The sequence below is a fragment of the Megalops cyprinoides genome, chromosome 1 (genome assembly GCF_013368585.1).
Source record: "Megalops cyprinoides isolate fMegCyp1 chromosome 1, fMegCyp1.pri, whole genome shotgun sequence".
Taxonomy (NCBI): Eukaryota; Metazoa; Chordata; class Actinopteri; order Elopiformes; family Megalopidae; genus Megalops; species Megalops cyprinoides.
Window position 1 is genome coordinate 44,033,423 of NC_050583.1, and position 24,080 is coordinate 44,057,502.

Genomic DNA, 24,080 nt, shown 5'->3' on the forward strand with positions numbered 1-24,080 from the left:
TGAAATGCATATTGTGAGAGGGGAAATTGGGCCTTGGTCTGTGAAAAAAATTCATCCTCTGATGTCCAGTGATCTAATTTTAACCATTCTAAAACCAGCTCTTAACCTCTGTGTTGTTCTTCCCTTAACCCAATCTGCACATCACTCTTCCACAGTGGCTCAGTTTGTTGAATATCATAATCCATTTCTCATAAATCCAAGGGCATCCCAACTCTCAGAATGTCTATCTTGTCAACGAATACCTGTTAAAATGACTTATGTGTGCTTAGCAGGCATTTTTATCCAGAGCAATTCATGTTGCTTACCATTTTTTTATGTATCCATTACATAGAGGCATGTAGGGTTAGGCTTTTGGTTTCAAACCACCCTCCTTACCACTGCAACACACTGCTGCCCTGTGTGTACCCTTTGTATATGCAGATTTTCCATCTGTAACTGCCCGAAGTTACCTGGTGGGTCTATTCTTGGGCATGATTTTATGTTTGTCTGCATCCTGTTGATGGTCTTGTTGTCTCCCTACCCCATCCCTCAAAGGATTGACGTCCACCGTAAGGAGAACACAGGTGCTGCTGAGAAGCCCATCAGCATCCACTCTACCCCTGAGGGCTGCTCGGCCGCCTGCCGCATGATCCTGGAGATCATGCACCAGGAAGCTAAGGACACTAAGACGTGAGTATGAACACCCCACCACTAAGACAGCCCCATAGAGCTCTGACGAAGCTAGAGGTAATCGATGCTCTGGCTGGTGGGTTTCACTGTTGCTTTTCTACTAAAGTGAAATGTTTTGGGGAAGGGTGAGCCAGGATGGAACTAGGCCAAATAGTTCTCTGGGGATTTTGATGAATCCACAAACGCCCATCTGTCACGCTCCAAACAACGTTAATGGTGGGTGTGGGACTATGTTAATATAGTCCAATGCTAAATTACATACAATTCACATTCACGTACATTCAGCACCTGGTTCTGTGTTTTACACAATGATGATGTTTATAAGCCTTTTGTTTCTGTTTTTTGGGCAGTATTGTCTTTGGTTATGTTTGTGTATTCTGTCTTCTCCATTGCCCACACCCATTGCCCATTGTGTGTGTGTGTGTGTTTGTCCTAGGGCTGAGGAGGTGCCCTTGAAGATACTGGCTCACAACAACTTTGTGGGGCGACTGATTGGGAAGGAAGGGCGCAATCTGAAGAAGGTGGAGCAGGACACGGACACAAAGATCACCATCTCCCCGTAAGTCACTGCCACATGCACATACACACATACACATACACATACACTCACATTCACAAAAACCAGCAGTATTTTCTGCTAGTGTGCTAGTCTTACGTGCGTTTTTTTCAGAAATCAGACAGAGATGGACAGGAGTTGCTCTGTGAGGGAGATCACTTGGGGTTCTACTGTATATGGACAGTGCACTCATTGTCCATTAACATAGTTACTGGGCATGCATGCTTCCACATGCTCCCGGCATTAGTACTCTTAAACCAGTGGCGGGAGGCCCCGATCCTCATTTGGCTCACAGTTCAGTAGATGGCACATGTGACTCTCAATCCTGTAGGTAGCTCATAAACACTAGACATTAGAGGTGATTTCATTTCCTGTCCAGTCCTTACCCCCAACTGATTAATCCCCAGACCTGAGACAGAATGAAAATGTGAACCCTCCTTGGTCCTTGGGGGACCTGCCTTGATCATCACCGCTCTAAGCCTTGTCTTCCTTTTCTCCTTTCTTCCTCGCCTCTTCCTCCTCTCCAGGTTGCAGGACCTGACCTTGTATAACCCAGAGAGAACTATTACAGTAAAGGGGCCCATTGAGGCCTGCTGCCTTGCAGAGCAAGAGATCATGAAGAAAGTGCGCGAGGCATATGATAACGATGTCGCCGCCATGAACGTGAGTATGGCCTGCGTCACAAGTCCCTGCAGTGCTCTGCTGTTTGGCTGTGTGTTGCTGTCCGCTCCTGCCAAATCTCTGTGTACCCCTCAGTGCCAGCTCAAGTTCCTTCAGTTAGGGGGGACAGCCTGCATACTGGAAAGGTTAAATTTACTTTAAAGGGATACTCCAACATTTTTGGAATTCACTTATTTGCCTTCAACCCCAGAGTCTGATAAGAGGGTATATACCGTTCTCTTCTCTGTGCATCTAATAACCCAGTCTGACGGCGCTACCGCTAGCCTAGCTTAGCATAGTCGCTGTAAGCGCATTGGATACGTTGGATGGTGTGACTTACACCAGACCCTGGCCTCCCCTGTCTATTATCACAAGTTTTTACAACACACCGACCCATGATCGCTAAGTTTTTGTTCCATTTGAAAGGCTACACAGAATCTGACTGTGAACTGTGCGCTAGCCAGCTGATAGTTTATCGACTTCTCAAGCTCTCTCAAACTCTCTGATTGCGCATCACCTGGCAAATAGTGCAGGCAATCACTGCGCCTCTGCCTAGGTAGTGGTGCTTCGCCAAAATATAGTTCCTTATATGCATCTGCTTATAAGACTGTTGTGTCTCATTTCATACAGATATTTCTATATAAGGTAAATGCACAAGTCACACCATGAAAATAGGAACACTTTGGAGTTGTTAGGAAGTTTATTTTGTCACTGAGGCGAAATGTATCCAATGCACTTACAGCGACTATGCTAACGTAGGCTAGCGGTAGCGCCGTCACACTGGGTTATTGGATGCACAGAGAAGAGAACGGTATATACCCTCTTATCAGACTCTGGGGTTGAAGGCAAATATGTGAATTCCAAAAATGTTGGAGTATCCCTTTAATAAGTACAATCAGTCAGAAGTTGTTGCCATGTTGCCAAATGCTTGGTGGGGTAAGATGAAATTATTGGTGGGCTAGGTCCTGTAGAACCAAGCCTTAGAACTCCCTCCCCCATCACTGCCCAAGTTACTTTAACAATTAAAATCTACACTATGGTTACTGCATTCAAGGCCTAATGGTCAGGTATAGGTGCTCGTTAGTAAGCTTTTTCCTGTTTGTTTTTAACACAAGTGAACTAACATGAGCAAAAAACAATAAAGAGAAACCCAAAGAAATGAAAATCTATTGTCATAGTTTATCGTAAGCAGCTTGTCCAACAGGTTCACAACACTTTCACTGTTGCTGTTAAATGCAGCATGAATGTGTTCATCAAGTATCCCCACATAATAATACCAACAGTTCCCTTTGGTCTCTTACTCAAGGCCATTTACAAATGTATGTCTGTATGACCATGAAAACAGTATTATTGTTTTCAGTTTTAAAATGTAACATTTGTGTCTGGTTCATTGTTAAAATATTTACACATGCCCGCAGGCTGAACAGTTAATAAACTGTACTTGTCATTGCTTGTATAATGAACATTTTAACTGTAGTAGCAACAATTGTGCATCTTAGCCACATTCTATCTGTTGTAAATAGAAAATGATGACACTTTCAGGACCTCCCTGCCAAACACAGAAGTTACCAATCCCCCTAACAATATAGAAAAATGAAGCCGATAATGCAAACAAATAAAGTGACGTTAAGGCTGGCAAGCCTACTCAGTCTTGGGTTGCATCCAGGGTTTCAGTAAGTGTGTAAACCTCGAGCAGGTAGTGCTAAAAGTCCTTTCCATATTTAAAAGACAGTACTTTCAGATCCATTCTATGCATTATGTACTCTATCTTTGGCGAAAGCTGTTATCCTGTCTGATGTGAATCTGCCCCTCTGAAGCCAAAGAAGAGGGTGGAAGGCTGTTGCCATGGAGCTGGTGTGGAAAGAGGCCATCTTGTTTGTCCTCTAGAGAACTGGGAGTGTGTGCTCCCCCTATTGTCCTACCACCAGACCCCACCATGTTCCCACACAGGCTTGAACCATCAGAATGGTCTTAAATGGTCTTAAATCCATCCATCTCTTTTCCCACTTCATATTTTTCTTGTGCAGTGAAAGACACTAGAAAGATGTTTGATCAGGCTGCTTCAGGCATCTTAAATGCGGCATTGGTTTTATTATATTCAGTCAAGTACAGAAATTGTTTGAGAATAATTGTAAATATGCACTTTAAAGACAGTACCTCAAGTTATTGAATAATCTATCTGACACAGTAAAATAGCTGTATCTTATATCTATCTGTATCTTATATCTATTGATATAAACTAACAAAGTAAGCTGTGGCATCTCCCTGCTGGGAGAGAGCTGCGCAAATGTTATCTAAAGACCGACAGAGATGTGTGTGCACACACAGGGCAAGCATGGTTTGCATGCAGTGCTTGAGTGAAGGGAACCAATGTACCTTGTGTATTGCTGTTTTAAAGAAGAATGTAACTTCAAATAAGTGGCTCACGGCTAAAGGGATGAATGCCTCATGTGGAAAATTAGGTTAGGGCATTGTAGCCTGAATTCTGCGTTGAGGATGGTGACTCAACACGGAAGTGGTACCGCCATGTGTAGCATGAGAAACAGTAAGTTAAAAGGAAAGCAAGCTAGCACGTGTTTGCATGTTGATTTAGGTGGGTGATGAGACGTCATTCATACTTAAGACTTTAAGTTATGGCTTGATGACTTTGCTGTTGTTAAAAAAAGATTTTGACTCTAAAATTTAACTGGTGGGAAATGGACGAATCGCTATAGGCGGTGTTGGACAAACTGAACAGAGTGGCAAGCTGCTAGCGTCTGAGTCTGCTTCTGGCTAAGTTACCTCTGGCAGATGCTTTTTAAACTGCAGCAAAGTGAGGAGTGAGAAATGCACCGCAGTGCTCTGTTAGTGTCTGACAAAGCACATGAAAGAATAAGCCTTGTGTTGGAATATCTCATCCAAAAAATGAAAGTAGCATTTTTAATGTTCAATAATGTGAACGTCCTTTTACTGTGATGTTGTGTGCATATTCATTTTCTCATTGGGGCTGAACTCAAAGCAATTAAACATCAGGATAATAATTTAGTGGCTGGGTTTTGTGACATGATAAAAATATGTGCTTGAAAGTAAATAGTGATTTGTGCACTTGCAAAATAAGTAATTGCTTCAGCTTTACTGTTTAAACCTGTTTAACTTTAACTAATCTGACTGGATTTTTTTTTCTCTCCTTTCTCTCTCCCATGTCTATCTCCCTCTTTCACCAGCAACAGACTCATCTGATCCCAGGGCTCAACCTCGGTGCACTGGGGCTGTTCCCACCCTCCTCCTCCCTGCCCCCACCACCCCTTGGCAATTCTGCTGCTGGTGCCCCCTATGGATCATTTGGAGTAAGTACATTTCAGAGCAGGCAGATGAGATCAGTGGCTAATATGGTACATCACCCCTATATTCAAAATGAACATGCATTTTACATGTGCTCACTGCTGTCTTTTTATTCAAGACTTAATAAAGTCTTGATTTGAACTAATAAGACAATACACTAGATGCTGTTATTTCTCACCCTTATTTCGTATCAGCTAATCAGCAGTGTGATTGTCCTTCTAACATGTATGGAAGGATAAACAACTTAAATGTCAGTGGATCTTGTACTTATCACTGGAGATTGAGGACAACACTACACTATAGCTGTACAGAATTCAAGTCCATCATTTCATGGCCAGAGGGTTGAGAGTGATACTACTTCCTCTCTTCAAAGACCAGCTGTGTGGTTTTAGAATCAGGACAGGTTATATTATTGTGAAAAAAACTTGTTGTTTTGTAACTTAATAACTTTTATAAAGTTGTTTTATAACTTTAACTGAATTTTAAGGTTGCTTCTTAATAGCATTTCAGTGAGCAACATTCCATATGTACACACATTTCCACCAAGTATAAGTATAAGAACGTTTGAATAAAATCTATCATGGAAGTTTCTAGACCTTGGTTCAGTGCTCTTACCCTTTTGACCACAGCTGTTATGTCTGTCTGCAACACTCTGCTACAACCTAAGTATGACCCCAGATGGAACAGGTTCCAGATGTCCAAACGATTTGCAGGCACATTGTGGAAATGCACCCTGGGGTCCTGCCATTGAGGAAAGACCGTGCACTACGCTAAACACAGTGGTGCACTCTGATCACAGCACTGATCCCCTGCTGGTCATCAGCGCCCACAGTCGCCCTCTCAGCTCCTGAGCAAAGCGCCGCTCAGCCCAACGCTCCGCGTGGAACACTGTCTGTTTTTGGTCCTTTATTAGGCAAGGCACAGTTTGGAGCAGTCGTGCCTGATTATGAACGTGACATGATCTGAAATTAGAGGCGTTTCTCCTGTTGTTTCTGTGACGGCGCCAAAGAAGCGTGACTTCCACCTGCCTCATAAGGCTCCCTTTACTCCTCCCAGGCTCCAGAACAGGAGACAGTCCACGTGTACATCCCTGCCCAGGCTGTGGGTGCCATCATCGGCAAGAAGGGCCAACACATCAAACAACTGAGCCGCTTTGCTGGGGCCTCGATCAAGGTGAGGCTTGGGCCGAAAGCTGGGTAAATTGCAGGGACGCATCCATTGCATGTTAAATGCACTTAGTAATGCAGGAGCACCACTGAAACTCCTCTTGGTCCTCAATTCTCACTCTGGCAGCAAACACGCTACCACTCTAGGGGTGATCCCTGAGGACAGCAAATTCATTGAGAGTTTGGCTTGACATACCAATCATTTATAAATTAGTGTGGTAAAGGCATCTTATGTAGATGGAGCACTTTTACATAGATCCTCCAGACATGGTCATAGAAATGTGAGCTCTTCAGTCTAGACCTTGGTTTTCAGGAATTCTTATTGAAAGTTATCAAATCTTTCCCCAGATTGCTCCAGCTGAGGCTCCAGACTCCAAGATGCGCATGGTCATCGTAACTGGTCCCCCTGAGGCTCAGTTCAAGGTGCTGTTCTCAGTGAACCCAACATACCTGTACTCAACCATGAGAGCTCAGTCTACTGTCTAATGTATGCTGTTACTGCCATAAGACTGTCATGCTTCCTGTGTTAGTTGGTCTTACGTTGTATATACAGACAAGTTCACTGTCTCATATGCTCACATACCTGATGGTGTCGGTCACTGAGGGAAGATCATACACCACACTCACCCCAATGATGCGCTCTGATCACAATGCTGAGACCGATTCCCCTGTTCATGTGCCTGTTCTTGCTCATCTGTCAGTCTCTGCTGCGCATGTGCTGACTGGCTCTTTGTTGCCGTCCTACAGGCCCAGGGTAGGATCTACGGCAAGCTGAAGGAAGAGAACTTCTTTGGGCCCAAGGAGGAGGTGAAGCTGGAGACCCACATCAAGGTGGCGGCCACAGCGGCTGGCCGCGTCATTGGAAAGGGTGGAAAAACGGTGAGACAGCTGTCATGCGAGTATAGATGTGCAGATATGTTTACTCATATGTGAACAGCCACATGAATGTTATATGATTGTGTCAAACCCTTTCGTCATTGTAAAAATTGGACTGAATTGATTGAGGACGATTCCATTTTCCAAAATACCAACGCTACTGGTACAATTAATATACGCCCTCTCTCCTTTCCCAGTTGTCTTTTTCTAACCACCCTAAAAAGTGAATGCCATTGGCCAGTGTGATGGCACTCAGAGTAAATGTCTTGTGGAAGCATTTTACCATGTTCACCGTGATGGTTAATGAAGTTCTACCTCTCAGGTAAACGAGCTGCAGAACCTGACTGCAGCAGAGGTGGTGGTCCCGCGCGAACAAACTCCCGATGAGAATGACCAGGTCATTGTAAAGATCATCGGACACTTCTATGCAAGCCAGGTGAGATGTCTCCGCTGCAGCATCCATCAGAAGGCTGCTTATAAAATAGTGTAGCTCACACGATAGTGACATAAATTGTGAATATTTGACCTTGCTTGCAAGTTAAGACATTGTGGTTGCATTGACTACCCTCCCAAGCTCATATTCTACTGTTTTATGCTGTGTTGTTTGCACCATTAGCGTGTGCTAATGACACATCATATATTGCCTTAATATTGGGAGCACTTTGTATTGGCTGCATTCACAGAGAAAAGCAGCCACAATTATTGACTTCAGATTACAACTGTGCCTTTGGGCACCACTGTCTGTGTGTTCGTCTGTCTCACTCCCTTTCTGTCTGTCTCTCAGCTGGCACAGAGGAAGATCAGGGACATTCTGATGCAGGTCAAGATGCAGCAGCAAAAAGGCGGCTTGGGGGGACCCCAGGGGCCACACCAGCTGCCCCCCGCCGAGCCTGGCAACTCTCAAGGACTGGCACAGGGACCCCAGCCTGCCCGCAGGAAGTGAAGGGGGGGCGGCACTTTTTCTGGACCACCGTCACTGAGTGGAGAGACAGACAGACAGACAGACAGCGACCCGAGTAGGGAGGGGGTGCTTGTGAGATGGGGAATGAGAAATTGAGAGTGAGAAACATAAAAAGAAAAAAAAAACGGAGAACATAGAATTGAAAACGGAGACCAGATGCCAGGTCAGCGAGTGACCAGAAATGGAGTGAGACGTAGGGATAGCTTCTACAGGGCAGACGGGAAGACTCGTGCTCCTGGGCAGAAGAGTGTCCCCTGTTTGTGTGCTTCAGACAGAGCAGCTTTTCTGATGTTGGGTTATTTATGGTTGCGCTGAGAAACTGCTCAGCACATACTGTGTTCACAACATTGCTGTGATACTGTAGGGATATAAATGCCATGAGACAATTGCAGAAAGGTTGTGAGGATGATATGTGCTTTGGGGGATGGGTGGGGGGAGTCCTTTGGTCTAAGGGTTCCCTCTGAAATGCACTCCCACGGGTTCCTGGGTGAAAGCTGCCATTCATTTCCAGTCACTCTTATGCTTAAAGGAGGTTTTCTAAAAGATATAAATATTAAATAGGTTTGCATGTGTGTGGCTATGATATATTTTATATAGAATACACACACATACACACATTTATTGATTACATATATATATGTCTATATGTGTGTATGTATGTATATATATATATATATATATATATATATATATATATATATATATATATATATATATATATATATATACACACATACATACATACATACATACATACACACACACACACACACACACACACACACACACACACACACACTATTCTATACAAATTGCAGTCCAGGGTGGCAAGGGGAGAGAGACTGGGAAACCATTTCCTGCGCTGGGCTTGAAATGGATGACCCAGCCTATCAGCAGCAAGGGGCAGGGCCACTGTTGTTAACACTTCTCTGGAATTCCCTTGTGGGAAGGCTGCAAGGAAAAAATAAAATAATTGCATGAGAAAAAAGGTTGTAAATATAATCTTCATGAATTTGAAAAGTGCTGCTGCAGGTGACCATTCATCCTTACGTGCAGTGCGGCTGAGACCCAGGCAGGTGGAAATAGGAGGGGAACATTGTTCCCCTTCACCCCTGTCCTGTCCAGGGATTTCAACATCCTTTGGTGATCTTAGCAGTGAAAGTACAGTGAGCATGCAGGTAACAACTGGCCTTGCAGTTCTATTGCAGGAGCTAGTTCCAGAAGAAGTGATTCAAAGTAAACCAGCCATTATTGCTGGTGAGAGGCCTGCACGCAAACGGCATATTTTATATATATTATATATATTGTACGTGAGTTAACCCTGGCCCTGCTCTTTGGTTGTGTGAACCAGTTGGAGGGAATGAAGTCTCTGAAGTGAGGTTGGATTTTCCTGGCTGCTGACCATGTTCTAAGGGAGGAAGTCTGTGCTGAATTGCCACGGCACTGTGTGTCGGGCCCCAGCTATACTGTTAAACTGGGAATCTGAGGAGAACCAAGGTGTGGTGCATCAGGAGTCTTTGACACCACCACTGCCACCTGTGCCAGTCATTTACTGTAACTCTGCACTGTGGAAAAATTCAATCATGGAGCTTCACATCCAAAAACAGTGGAGTCAAACGACTAGTTTCTGCACCACTGCATGTAATAACAGGTAAAAGGAAGTAAGCTCCTTTAATATTTTACCTTTTTCTCTGTCGAGAAGATTAGGTAGAGACATTTATGGAGACGCTCCATTGACAGGTCTCATACGTTTCTGCCTCCATGTACCACTATGAGGCCTGCACAACAACTCTAATCTATGTTTATTGCACCTGTGCATTGAGACACAACTATTTCTCTTAAGGTGGGCGTGGTCCATAACAAACCAACCTTTATCCTCAAAAGTTATGTGAAGCCATGAATGTGTTGATGCCACCCCCTTTTTTATCCTTGCCCACTTCAGAGTATCCACCCCTTGAGTTGCGGAAGGGATCTGTAGAGAAATGGTTTCTTCCTTTCTCCTCTTTCCCGAAGTTCTGCCAGTAAGCTCCTGCACAGAGAAAGGAGAGAAAACAGGAGTTCTCACTATTATGAAATATAGGAAAGATATTAAATAAAAAAAACCTACCTCAGGGTATTGTTACCTCAGTGTTTGTTCCTTTTTTGGCTTGCTGGTGTTTTATATAAAAGCTGATAGTCTTGAATATTTTATTTTTTTTTAAGGAAAGTATTTTTTTTAGGTTCTGTCTTGTTGCTTTCATGTTTTTTTGGGTTTTTTGATGCATGTTTGATTTTTTTTAATCAGAGAGAACCTGGGATTATACTAAAAGTTGAAATACAAATATTTGGTGGAGAGTGACTGAAAACACTGTCATTATGATTTTAGGATAGTCTCCGGGTGTCTCTGAAGCATTAAGATTTTGAAATGCTTTTGTCAATGAGGAGTGGAGTTGTCTTTGGCAATCAATCATTCCATTTGAGCTGACTACAGATGGAATTGTCACATCCTTGTGGGGTAAGTTTCGGTGTTGTTACACATCTGAGCATCACACATGCATTCATTAATGTTTTTTCTTAAAAAAAAAAATGATATCAGTCTTGATGAGAGCACCCCTTGCCACCCGACTCCATCCTTAGCGCTGTATGAGGTCTGGTTTCTCTAAACCTAAATCTGATCTGTTAGAGTCTGGTGAGGTTCATACACTGTAACATTTGCATAGTATACAGCACACTGAGCATCCTGAGAGAACATGAGTAACTCAACAGCCCATTCCCACAGGGCACAAATCCAGCTTGGTGTTGACGCTCTCAGCATTGACCAACACCGTGATCACATCACCAGAACGTGCTGAGAAAATTGCGTCATTGCTCATAATTGAAAACCAACTCCGTGTCCCACCTCAAACGACTGATTCATACTTCATGATGGACTCCCATCACCTTTGAGACTCAAACTGGTGTCAGCTTTCAGTGTGTTTACATGAGAATTTTTTGAGCTCTGTTTTGAATGTGAATATTTATAGAAGTGAAATGCCTGCAGAACACTTCTCCTCATTGACTGTGCTGTTTGCGAGCAAATGTAACACTGTGCGTGTTTTTATAATTCATTAATGAAAAGGGTTTTAAAATGGATTTGGGTGGGGGATGTTAAAAAGAAGGGGGGGGGGGGCAGAAAAAAGTAGAAAGAGAACCTATGGCCTCATTTTATTGTTGAAAATGTTTGTGAAATTTTTGTACATGAATCAGGGGTGCTTGGAATGTTTTGAAATGGGAGCAACTAAAAAAAAAAATCTTAAAAATAAGTACATAAATAGATTTAACCTGTACATAAGATGTAAAAGAGCAGCTAAAAGATTAATTTTTGTATTTTTTAAATGATTTTAAAAAGAGACAAAAAATGTAAAATGGATGGAAAGTTACTGAAACAAAATTCAAAAGACCAGAGCAAGACTTTGTCAGATTGCATCTTTTGCAGCCTACTTTATCACAAAAAGGACATTGGAGGCTAACAACTTTTTACATGCTCACTTACTATTAACAGGTGAAAGTCTATTCTATTATTTGTGCTTCCATTTATAAAGACAGCAAGTTCTTGTCAGGAGCTTTTGTTGTAATTGGAAAGGTGGTTGAAATTCTCTCCATTCTAGGATATGCGTTTGATATAAGAATTTGATTGGTTGTGTTTCTTAGTGCTCACAACTGATTGGATGTGAATGTTGGTGAAAAGCCTTTGCATTTTGTTGCTCCATAAAGCAGCGAATGAAAAGAAAGAGGTAATTACTCACGGAACACCAAATTTGTGAAAATTCAACAAAAGTCTATAAGAAGTCTGTCTTTTCAAAACCATAGAGCTCTGTTCATTGACATCAAGACATTGGTTTGTTAAGAATGCAGCCTTTTTGTTTTTTACTTTTTTCATTGTTTTTGTCATTTAACAGCAAGCTTTATTTGGACAGGATATCTGGTTACTTACTGTGTCACCACACAGAAATTGAAATATCAGAAAGAAAAATGATTGGGAGGAATATTTCTGGAAAAAAATGGTCCTGAGAGTTTAACTGATGCAAACAAAAAGGAAGAGGGTTTTTTCAGACAGGGAAAAAGGTGGTAAAGGGGGAATGGTCACTGTGATATTGCTAATGGGATATCGAGGATGCTCAGTCTCTGAGGGTGTTGCATTCACTGTGATGCAAAGAGAGAGAGAGACCTGGATTGACTCAGCATTTAGCTAGCTGCTCAGGTGTGCTGTGTCTAGGAGGTGGAGTTGAAGCTGTCAGTTTGCTGCTGCTCGAGGGAAGGTTTCTTGTGTGAGGTTGGGAGCTAGTGCAGTCAGTCTGAATGATGCATCTCTCCAAAGAGTTAATTCCACTCCTTTTTTCTCTCCATCTCTGTCTGCAGAATCCAGGATTATCCCTCTTTCTCCTTCTCTCCTGCTCCTTTCCTTCACAAACCGAGCCTCCCTTTTTTTCCACTCACTACCTTTTTTTAATATTTAAACAACATGAAGACATTTTTTCATTGAAATTTTGAGCCAGAGTTGTTTCAGGAGTGTAGTGGATTACTACTGAGTTCTCACCCTCTACCTGGCCTTGTTTGTGCCTGTTGACTCAGTTTCCTGTATTTTTTTTTTAGGTTAGATTTATTCATTTGCCTTTTTTTCTTCCCAGTTTTTTCCTGTTGCTTTTGTTTGGAAAAAGTAGTTTTCATTCAGATTTTTAAATGCACAAATATAGCTAGCTTATATATATATATATATATATATATATATAGCTAGCTTATATAGCAAAAGATAGCTTATAAAAATGGCAGTATGTGTAATTTAATGACATGCGAGACAAAATAACTGTGCCAAACTTGTTTAAGCAAATGAAGAGTAACTTTTTCACCTGAAGCAGATGAACTGGTGATTGAAGGTGCCGCAGTGGCCGGTTTATTTAACATGGTGACACATTAATGTAGGGACTAAGTACAGTTTGGAGTTTCACGTTAGCCACGTTCAGCAGGTTCAATAGCCCGTTTATCAGCACTCTGATGTAATGTCCCTCTGCTAACAAAATAAAATTCCTCTGAAATGGGTCTTTTGTCTTTCACATGTATGAATGGCAGCCACAGTAATATTGGCGTCATCTCTCCTGTTTACAGTTGGTGTTGGTCTGGATTTGCTGGTTTAATGTGGCAGTATCGGACACACCACTCCCAGACTCACAGCACATGCCTTTTTTGGTCCCGTAAAAGGCACCCCCATGTTTTAGCAGTCAACATATTTAATTTTATGTACTGTATATACCAGGGCAAACTAACTTGGAAAAAGCAGGGTAAATCAGATTTCATATTAAGAAGACATACATCATGATATTTTTATTCTGTTCAGAAATGCTTACAGCACCGGTGCTACAAAGAAACAAACCTCATGCTGACCTAGGAACGCTACCTCAAGACTTAGCCATATGATTGTTTATTTAACCAGACAATAACCAGTGACAGTGCATGTACTAGTAATTTTCAACTCATTCTGAGTTTTCATTTATTTATTTTATGTTTTCTGTTTTAATTTCCCTTCCTCTTGGTTTTAAATTACTTCTCTGACAGAGAGTTGGGACTGTAACAGGTAAAGAAGGTGGAGAGTTTGGGGAGGGGGAGAGGAAGCGTTTGTTTCAAGAGGGGTCAGAGCAAAGCCTTTGCAGTGTGAACAGGATCTTTTTAGGAGCTATAATGTTTTTAAAAGCTTGGCAATGTCTTTCTGAGTGGAGGATTTTCTAATTTGAGAAGTAAAATGTCTCACGGTCATTTCAGAGGTTGTGTGTTATGGGTCTTCAGGCTATTTGCTGTCACCTAGAGCAGAACATTTTTCACTGAAAGGACAGCAAATGACTCTGCAGGTAGCCATCAACCTGGGCCTAATGCATGTGCTGAAAAGTTGCAAAAACAGGAAGAATTGTATACCTCAATGTTACCATGCTCCAAGTGTTAAACACTTTAATGATTTACCACAAACTGTCCTAACCCTCAACTGCCATACTTCGGCCCTGCCCCCTTCCTCCAATCCCTCTGTCTCTCTTCATGTCCTTAATCAAGGGGCACAATACCTGTAACCATTTCATTTTTTTGTTGATCTACCTCTTAGGAAGCATAACAAAATAAAAAACAGCATAAAATGGGTTTTTAAAAATAAAAATGAGAACTGAAGAACTGGGTAGTGGCATAGCCATATACTGTAGTTATTATTATAAAAAAATAAATACTTGTACTTTTTCCAAAGATGATTTTTTCCAGCTAGCAATTTTGAAAAGACTTCAAAAACAACACAAAAAAACTAAATTGGAAGACATGAAATTGGCAAGCTTTCAGAAAGGGAAAGGCCTGTTATATTTCATTTTCCAATTGCATTATGTTGTTCAGTTAAACTCATAAGTTTTAACCTCAGATCCTTCATTTTCTGTTTGTTTCTGATTTCTTTTTAAAATGACCTGGGATTGTATTGTGTTTGATGCATTAGAACTCATGCTCTGAACTGCAGCGTTAACTAATAATGCAAGAGGTGTCAGAGTGGCATGGTATTTTAACGATCTGTGAACAAAGATGCATTTCGCTCATGGTGTCATTTGAGGGGGAAGGGTGAGATCTGAACCACACTGTTTCTTTGTTTCATGGTACCTCTACACCCTCTTCCTGTTTTTTTTTTTAGCTCTCAACACTTGTTTTAACTCCTTGTAAACAAACAGCATAGAAATGAATGTGTTATTAAAAGATGAGAAACCAGAGTCCTTGTATACCGTATAATTGCCTGTCCTATTCATTGACACCATTCTTGTCTATTGTGATGCTGTTCGCCACGTTGTTCCTGCTGAGATGGATCATGTCTGAGCTTGCTTGACTTTTTTTAAACAAAGTTTGTATTCTTAAGAGTTCTTTAAAAGTTACAAACCAAGTTGTAGATATCGACTTTATGTAAGACTTGGGCAAATGCTGGCTGCAGTGCTCTGAATGTTTGATACATTTTTAGTTGCGGTTTTCCAGCTCAGGTCAATTGATTTTGGAATTTTGTTCCTGCACTTCCTATAAAGTCCTGCTAGATGGGGATGTAGGATAAATGTGCATAACTACATGGAACATGGTATTAAGCATTCATTCCCAAGTGGGGGCAGAGATGCTTGCGTCTCATTATCTTATTAATTATGCACTGATCACCTAAAATGACATATATTGCCCAGTTCACTCAAGGGAATTCAGCCAAGCTGCAAAGAGACTACAAGAGTTAATCACTGCCCTCCACTGGCAAACTGGATTGCACAGCTCCACAGGATACACACGCCCAGCCCCTGCTCTAGATAAGCACTTTTGTTACTCCTGTAGCAATTCCTAAGGATCTTTGCAACAAGAGAATTTGCTCCAGAAATGAGGAAATAAGTACTTGATCATTCCTTTAGGATGGTTAGGGGAGGAATTTAATACTGATCAATCATTACACTTTCCAAAAGGGGTTGTAGGGTGATTGTCTTATCCATATCGTTAATATGAAATGAAATATACAAAACGTTTTATGTAATTATGTAATCAATGTTTTTCAGTTTTGTTGTCCTCACCCGGCTCAGGCAGGAGCCCAGAGCCGGGTGAGGAAAACAAAATTGAAAAACATTGATTTGTGGACGATAAGAATAGCAGGAATGTACAGCAAAGAAGCAGGAGAGGAGGGGCAGGGAAAAAGATGGCAGCGTACCTAGGGGACGGGAGGCAAGGGACTGGCATAATCATGAGGGCGACCCTAAGGCAGTCAACACCAGATCACGGCACAGAGTCCATGCCATGATAAAGTGACAGCAATGATCACTTAGTCCACTAGAGACTCTATGATCCATACCAGCACCAGGCCATGTTCCTCAGATGAAGGATTTACTGTATAGACACTGTGTATTAGACACATTGTGTAAGTCACTCTGATAACATCTGCTAAATGACAATGATGTAATATAATGTATTCTCAAACTGTGTCTGTCATCATACATGTCTTGCAAGTGTGGACAACAGTTAAATTACAGGTTGGGCTAAATGTTTAAATAATGTAATTTATCACTCAAATCATCTTTCTTTTCAAGTATTAATCCCAGGCAACTTTCTAGATCCTGTCCTTGGTTGCTATCTTTCATAGCTGTTCTGATCAGTACTCAACTGGTGTCAAATGCAAATCAGTTCAGAGGTATGTATGACCAGATGACACTTTTGAATCCATTTACATCACATTTGTTGTAAGCATTTATCAGGGGCAGGTAGTTTGAGGTGGGAAACTGCCACAACCGTGAATGGTTTAATAGATTCTTGAGATGCATTGGTAGGTATGGTGAGAACCTTAAAAGACTGCTTTAGCCTGGGACTTTGACTTCCATGTGTTGGGTGACACATGTAGTTCAGCTAAGTCATCTTAGTCATGATGATTTGAGGGCACCACAAGAAAAAATAATCCATTACACATTTGCATGCGGTCCTCAAGGATGTCACAGCATTTTTTTTCAAGGATTTTGTGGATGCAGAAGGGAATGGAATTTACACAAGGGCTATTTTCATCAGGCTGCAGACTTGCCTGTACAATGTTGACTCACTATAGTGAGGCCCTCTCTACATCTGTCTGTATCTGTCAGCTTAAATGAAGCACTGCTGTGAAAGAGACTGTTGGCATGTCTGTCTTTTAACATGACTTTTATGTTCTCTGCATTCTTTTCTGGCTCAGCTCAGGTATCTTGATTATTAGTGAAGTTATTGAGGACTAAGGAATTCTGGTGGACCATATAGTGGCAGGGACTGAATTAAATGTAGGGTATACAGAATTACACATATTGTCCCTCCAGGATTAGCTACAAGCAATGCATCTTCTGCTGCTACTCTAGAATTCCATCTTACATAGCAGACTGATCTTGTTTCACATAACTGTGGGGAGGATCCAATATGATGGGACCAAGCATGGCACTGTGTGTATCTCTGAATAGTGTTTCAAATTGAGCACAGCTCCAAAATCCTTTCTCTGGTGAAGACAATGCTGTGTTGGTAGAAGTTGAGGCAACTAAAACCTCTTCTATAAATACTTTTTAATGACAGCACCTGTGCCATCAAAGGATGTTATGAGTCACATCACTGTTAAGTAACAGTAAGTCAGGCATTTCACAGTAGCCACCACGTTTCAAAAGAACAACAACCCTTCCAAACCAAATACAGGAAATCACAGAATGAGACAGAACAGTTTTTGTAATATCTTTGGCATAAAATACATGTGAAGTATGTATGTTCACACCTTTATACTGATATCCTCTCCTAGATTTTTAAATATCCCCTAAGACACAAAGTGGTAAAATATATGCCCCATTAGATTATCTTAGCAAAAAATATAAATATGTATATGTTGTATTCATATGTAAGGAAATAGTATAGGAGTATAGCACTTAATTTGACTCAATACTCAGTATTCAGTAAAAATATACAGACAATATACATTGTTTATGCACTCCTACCTACTAAAGAACAATATTATAACTAAAGCAGCCTCCAGTAAAGAAAACCCCCCACTTGAATGGATGGAGGGGACCGAACCCCACTGCAGTTTTTTCATCATGTTTATTAACGACAACAAGGATTCTGCATGGGAGTGTATGCCCCTTGATCTTTATGAACAGATTCACCTAGTATGAAACGATATGTAATAGCTTTCCTCGCTTTTGAAATATACCTAGATGTGTTATGCCCTACCCCCACAACGTTTTCTAAAGATTTCCGGTTATCGCGGTTTCGTGCGTCATCCATGTGCCTTACACGCGGACGTTACAACGAAAGATTATGCAATGAGGTAGGAAGCCAAACATGGAAATCTTACGATCTGAATACGCACAAAACGCAATTCCGAGATCCATGTGGATTGCTCAGACACACGAGCTCTGCCGGACAGGGTTGGCAAGGTTCGTACCCCCGACATTTACCTGTCTACTAATCTCGGCAATGAAGCTCATCAATTCGGTTATACTTTTGCGTATCGTTTGAATCGCCCGGACCCTGCCACTAACAGTTAATATGTGCTCCACAATTTCACACATGACTTTGGATTTAAATGAATGAGACCAGTTGTTGTCAGCGCTATTAGCAAAATAATAATCTGAATTAAAATTATTATTATCCGTGTATATAACACCACAACACAAATCACTTACGGGACAATATTGCTATACATGCTGTGTACTTAGGTGCTTTTGCAGAACATTGTTCAACGTATCTATGTAGTTTGTACCGGTATCAAGGATTGTAGATTAGCAACATCTGGGCTACTTAAGCAAAGTCCCACCGGACTTTTTCATGTTTACAGTGGAACAGACAATGCCAGCAATCCAGTGCTGCACACTAATAACTAATGCCGCTCAAGTTATGCAAACATTAAATATGTAAGTATATTTAGGCATATCTACTACAAACAGCGTAATTAACCTTGCAAACACACATTAAATGAGAATGTGAATAACAGAACAAATTGTTTACCAATCAACCCAAGCAGCATGATCGTCACTTAAAAATTACTTGCGTTGTTCATGCCCATGGTTGTGATCTTGATACCCAATCGCGCCATGTAGGTATCCTGAAAGTATGATACGCCTGACTTTTCATAGAACCATAACAGGTGTGTTTCCCTTACTTCAACCTCCAATTTCAAAATGTACTTAATACATATTAACACAATTATTTTTGTGTCCATACATTTGATTTTCTATACGAAGACAATAATGCAAGGTCGAATTATGCATTGTTAAAGTTGATAAATGCAATATAATCTTCCAGCCATCTGCAGAATATACGGAATACTTAATAAGCTGTATCAGTGCAAAGAAAGCAGTAGGTTCGGCGTGCTGTCCTGCCACTGCCTCTGCCTATGCTGCTCTGACAGCTACTATCCAGCGTCGGCTCCGCCAGCTCTTAGAGTTGAGCACTAGAGCGCATGCGTGCGGATGGTTCCGGCATGAGGCAGAAAATGGTACCACTAGAGCTGGGTGTGTGCGTTGTTCCCTTGTGACTTTTTCCACGTATTTACTTCATGCAACATTAACTTGACAATCAGGTTGCAGGGTTGGACACACTACTTGTACTCAATGTTTTTAGCCATTGTTTTTTTTTTACATTTTCTACATTGCAATAATTATTTTAAGGGTAAGTACTTCAAGAGAAAACACTCCTGGTGAAAATTTCAAGAAAATGATCTGGTTTCTGTGTTTAAAGAACTATAAAACTCTGGATACTTTCAGTCTTCTTCCACTTCCCAGTCTGAATCATAACCCCTATGGAAAAATATTAACACTGATTCAGGGTAAATGTTTGAAGGAAGAATCTAAACACCTGGCAGCTCTATCCATAGACCCCCATGAACAATAGGTTCAGAAAGAGATTACAGATATAGAAGCTGCTTTTCACGAGAGATACTAAACATTAAATGTGATGTGACCTCAGTTAAGCTCTGGATAAAAATGCCTGCTAAGCACACATAAAGTGACTCATAAAGTGATTTTAACAGGTGGGCTGCAGTGTAGCATAGTGATTAAGGAGCAGGACTTGTGAGCAAGAGGTTGCTGGTTTGATTCCCTGCTGGGGCACTGCACACAGCACCTTAGGCAAGGTACTTAACTCTAAATTGTGTCAGTAAATATCCAGCTGTATAAATGGATAACATTGTAACTTCTGTGAGTCCCTCTGGGTAAGAGCATCTGCTAAATATCAATAATGTTAAGCTAAATATTACTGCTGTATTTTATCACCTCTGTATAAAATCAAGCTTACACAACACCGGTCATGTGCATAAGAGCACTATCAGAGAAAGGGTTTTAAATAACATAAATTTCCCTTGGTTGGACTGTGTCTTTAGTGCAGCATTTGGGCTCAAATTAAATCTACATCAATGTGTTTGGCTGAGAAGGCCAGCCCTTTCTTTCTGCTGATTTGTTTTGGAAAAGAACCAATTAATGTTTAAAACACACAGACTTCACTCATCGAGCATATGACTGTTCATACAGTTTTGAAAAGAAGAAACAGTGGGCTTTACAACGATTGTGTGCATACTGTAGTTTCAGGAATTAGATGTATATGTAACCATGTTTCTTGTCCAAAAAAAAAACTGTGGTATGGTTCTGAAAAATGTATAAACATTATAGTATAGTATAGTAATTCATTAAACTATGAGCTAAAATAGGTCAATATGTAAAGATACCAGAGTTGTGGATAATTCTGTTTACTGTATGAAAAAAGTGAATCAAACAGTCAAACTAATTACAAGTGAAAGTACAACAAGAAAGTATAACGTTTATAACCACACATTTCATCCGATCTTTCTTTGTTTACAGGAATTTTTGTTTTCCTCCACATAATTACTGTCCCTTGATTGAGATGAATGGCACCCTTTTTGGCGGCACTGTGCTTTCTTATGCGAGTACTAATGGAATTTTCTCTCTTTGCATAGAGAACATAGGTGGACATACATTTTTATGAATATGTTTTGGGAGATAGACAAAACATTTTCGGTTGTGAAATTTGAAATGCACAAATAAACGGCACCATTTAACAAATTTCGTGCAGTCACCTGAACAGCGTCTGCCCGCACAACGAGCTCACGGTTTCAGGCATGAAAAGCTTGCCAGCGTCAGAGAAAACGTGAGACGTGAGAAAATCCTCGCGCTGAAATCGTGCCTTGGGTTACGAGTTAGTTTCGTACGTAAAAGAGCTTCGTAAAGTTCGTTTATGTAATTTGTTTTGTCTTGTATCAATAACATAGGTGGCTTGAATTGTAGTTCCACTGATAGCAAGGATTACTCACTAAATCATAAAGCATTTGGCTAAAATATCTATTTTTGACTTTTTTTTTTAGTTTAGGGGTGCCGTGCCGTATTAAATTTGTAGACGTGTTCTTCATAAACATGATAAACAGAGATGCATTATTCTTTAATTGTGATATAAAATGTAGTTTGTAGGGAAATTACATGTTTAATTACATGAAATACAATTAAATTTACGTCACGTTAGTTACCCCACAATATACAACAACATACTTATACAGTGGACACAGAGAGTTTTTTTTTTGGTAATAGAAAAAGATCTTCATCTCCAGGGAAGAGAATGTTGTCTATGATGGCATGTTAGTGGACTCTTGAAAGGCATGATGGGACTCATGTCACCTGTAAAAGATCACATTGTGGAGCAATGTATAAGCAATAGAAGCTGCTAAAAATGACACACCCAATTAGGAAATCCTCAATCTTGTTCAGCAATGCCTTGAACAGGAATGGACGTCCAATCTTTTGGTCACATTGACAGATGAGTGGACTTTTCTGTTTCCTCTCTTATTTGAGTGTTTCTCTCCAGGTCAATGGATTTTTATGGACACACATCATCCTCACCTTAGTCTGTAGCGCTTGGGTACAGTGTAAAAGCAAGAAGCAAGTGCCCTCTCAGCTGGAGAGATATATATTCTCCAGGGTCATCCCAAGATGGAATCACTGACAAAGCAGCTGTTTATGGCAGTTCCAGTTCACTCCCTCTTCCCTATCTACTTGATGGAAAGCTCCCTCAACATAATCTTTTGAACACCACTGACTTGTCAAGTAGGTGACTGGTGGAGAAAGGTGGAGGGGAAAGTTCTTCACTCTGGGACTGGGACACAATTAAAACATTACTCTGCTTCTGGTAACAGTGACAGGACAACAGAATTGTTTAAGAAGGCAAATGTAGCTCAAAATGTTTGAATGTTTGACAGTCCCCGGAAAAAGAGAGATAGCCAGCAAGGGTTATGTTTGGCACTGAAGCTTGTTCATATGTGGTTAGTGGTGTCCTGTTTGTGCAACTGTTTCATGCCACTTGATTAGATTCACTGTATATTGCAGGTGTTGCTGGATAAGCGTGTCTGCTAAATGACAATAATATAAAGCTCAAAGCTGGTTCTGTCATTAGCAAACAAAGTTGTTATTGCTATACTATTGATAGCTAAACATAGTTATTTAACTAGATAAACAGACAGCTAGCTAGCTGTGATAGCAAGAAAGATGGCTATCATAACTAGACAGCTAGCTATATCAGCAAGCTAATTGATAGCCAACTACAATAGCTGGTGAATCTGAAGACAATCATCTAGCCAGATACCTTCTTTGAAGGCAGCCCTATGGTGCTAAGTCCTTCCCTAAAGTATGAATCTCTTTCCCATGGATGGCTGTCCATGTCCTGTTAGAAACTCTGTGTGAATGAAACAGTTATGAAAATCTGATTGTGACAAATGTAACCTCAGGTGTTTGGTTACGTTGAGTCTCAGATATGACTCCAAAATACTGTCTTTACCCAGGATCATCCACCTTGGGGACCAGATGATCTTGTGGTGATCCTGAGAAAGGAAATTCTTTACCTTTGTTGCCATCCAGGAAATAATGAAATAATTCATTATTAAATTATGAAATGAAATAATTTCACCAGAAATCTGATTAGTTCTAAGAATCTTTAACATTAATTAAAGAAATTAAAGAAAGAGGGGTGTTTAATATTGTAACATATTTCAAGGCTAGTTATGACAGGAAATTGTGTTACAGAATTTAATTTTTAAGAGTACAAAGATCAATGGAGACATTTCCCACCATTCACAGACTTGTCTGTTGATTTCACTGAAATAAATGTACAGAATATGATTGAACTGTAAAGTGTAAAGGTGTTCAACATGCAATTACATTAACACTTTGTTTATATTTTATTATGTATTTCAATTACATGCATGTTATTGATTTATGGGTCATACTATTAACTGAATCTGCTACAACATCAATTAACATATTAACGACGTGTGCTGTCATCCGGTAGTCCACGTGTGAGGGCGCTGTTTAGCAAGTTAGCAAGGCTGTGCCTGGCATAGTGTTGATGGTAAATGCTACTGTCCTTTTTTTCGAGGCAGCCGCTGAGTAGCATCAGTAGCAACCTGTGATAGAAAAAATGGAGAGACTCTCAGTAACACTGAAGAGCTTCAGCCAATGAAATATCACCTACCTCAATGATGTAACCTAATATTTTATATGATTAGATTTAACTTTCTTCTGCGTTGTCGGTAGCAATTTAAAACATTTGTATCCTCAAATGTATTTTAACTGTAAAATGAATGAAATTTAAAATGTATTTTCGAAATTCAAAAAAGTTTTATGCACTTTTGTGAAGTGTGCGTGATGCTGTTTCGTGCATCTATTAGGCTCGAGTGACCTCTTGTGGTGAAAAGGAGTAACGATTATTCAAAGAGGGAAGCTTCTCTTGTCAGAAAAATCACACTTGCCAGACAATGGCATATTGTCTTGCACGTAATAGATTTCACAACCCAATAGTTACAGAAGGGAAGCCAGTTACGGGTGTGGACAGCTCAAATTTATGAAGAAAATGGTCATCAAATACCACTATTTTCATGTCTTTTGCAATTTGAACTTCCACATTATTATTATTATTATTATTTACTTTTATTTGCTCTGCAGGGCGACTTACATGCCTGCATTTTATACATTAATTATACAGATGGAATTTATATTCGCAGTTTGAGTTAATAGTTACAAGTACTGTTCCCATATACTACACTGCTACGATATTTTTGATGTGTTATATTTTTTCCCCAGTTGACACAAGTATGACGTAGTATGTAAGAAGCTTAATAAATAAACTAAACAGAGGTAGCATCACCAGCCCAATAATCAAAAACAACGTTAATAATTCAGTAATAACTATACTGCTGGAAAGAAGTTTAAACCTTTTAAAATGATGTCTGAACGCCACGGGTAAGTCTTTCAATAAAACGAATTAACTGTATGTTAAAATATCTGACGTCACATATCCCCTTTAACTCGGAAACGGAGCATAGACAAGGTACGCA

The 24,080-nt window shown here is 40.5% G+C and overlaps 1 protein-coding gene across 1 annotated transcript in view; it reads left to right on the forward strand.

Moving 5' to 3' along the window:
• LOC118778075 (insulin-like growth factor 2 mRNA-binding protein 1) overlaps positions 1-8,479 on the forward strand; it is a 46,782-nt gene extending 38,303 nt beyond the window's left edge. Inside the window, exons 7-15 of the mRNA XM_036529411.1 lie at positions 535-669; positions 1,106-1,228; positions 1,753-1,888; positions 5,089-5,211; positions 6,263-6,379; positions 6,721-6,795; positions 7,120-7,251; positions 7,571-7,684; positions 8,033-8,479. Coding sequence (XP_036385304.1) covers positions 535-669; positions 1,106-1,228; positions 1,753-1,888; positions 5,089-5,211; positions 6,263-6,379; positions 6,721-6,795; positions 7,120-7,251; positions 7,571-7,684; positions 8,033-8,191 — 1,114 coding nt within the window. The 3' untranslated portion in view covers positions 8,192-8,479. The remainder of the gene's footprint in view (positions 1-534; positions 670-1,105; positions 1,229-1,752; positions 1,889-5,088; positions 5,212-6,262; positions 6,380-6,720; positions 6,796-7,119; positions 7,252-7,570; positions 7,685-8,032) is intronic.
• The last annotated feature ends 15,601 nt before the right edge of the window (positions 8,480-24,080 follow it).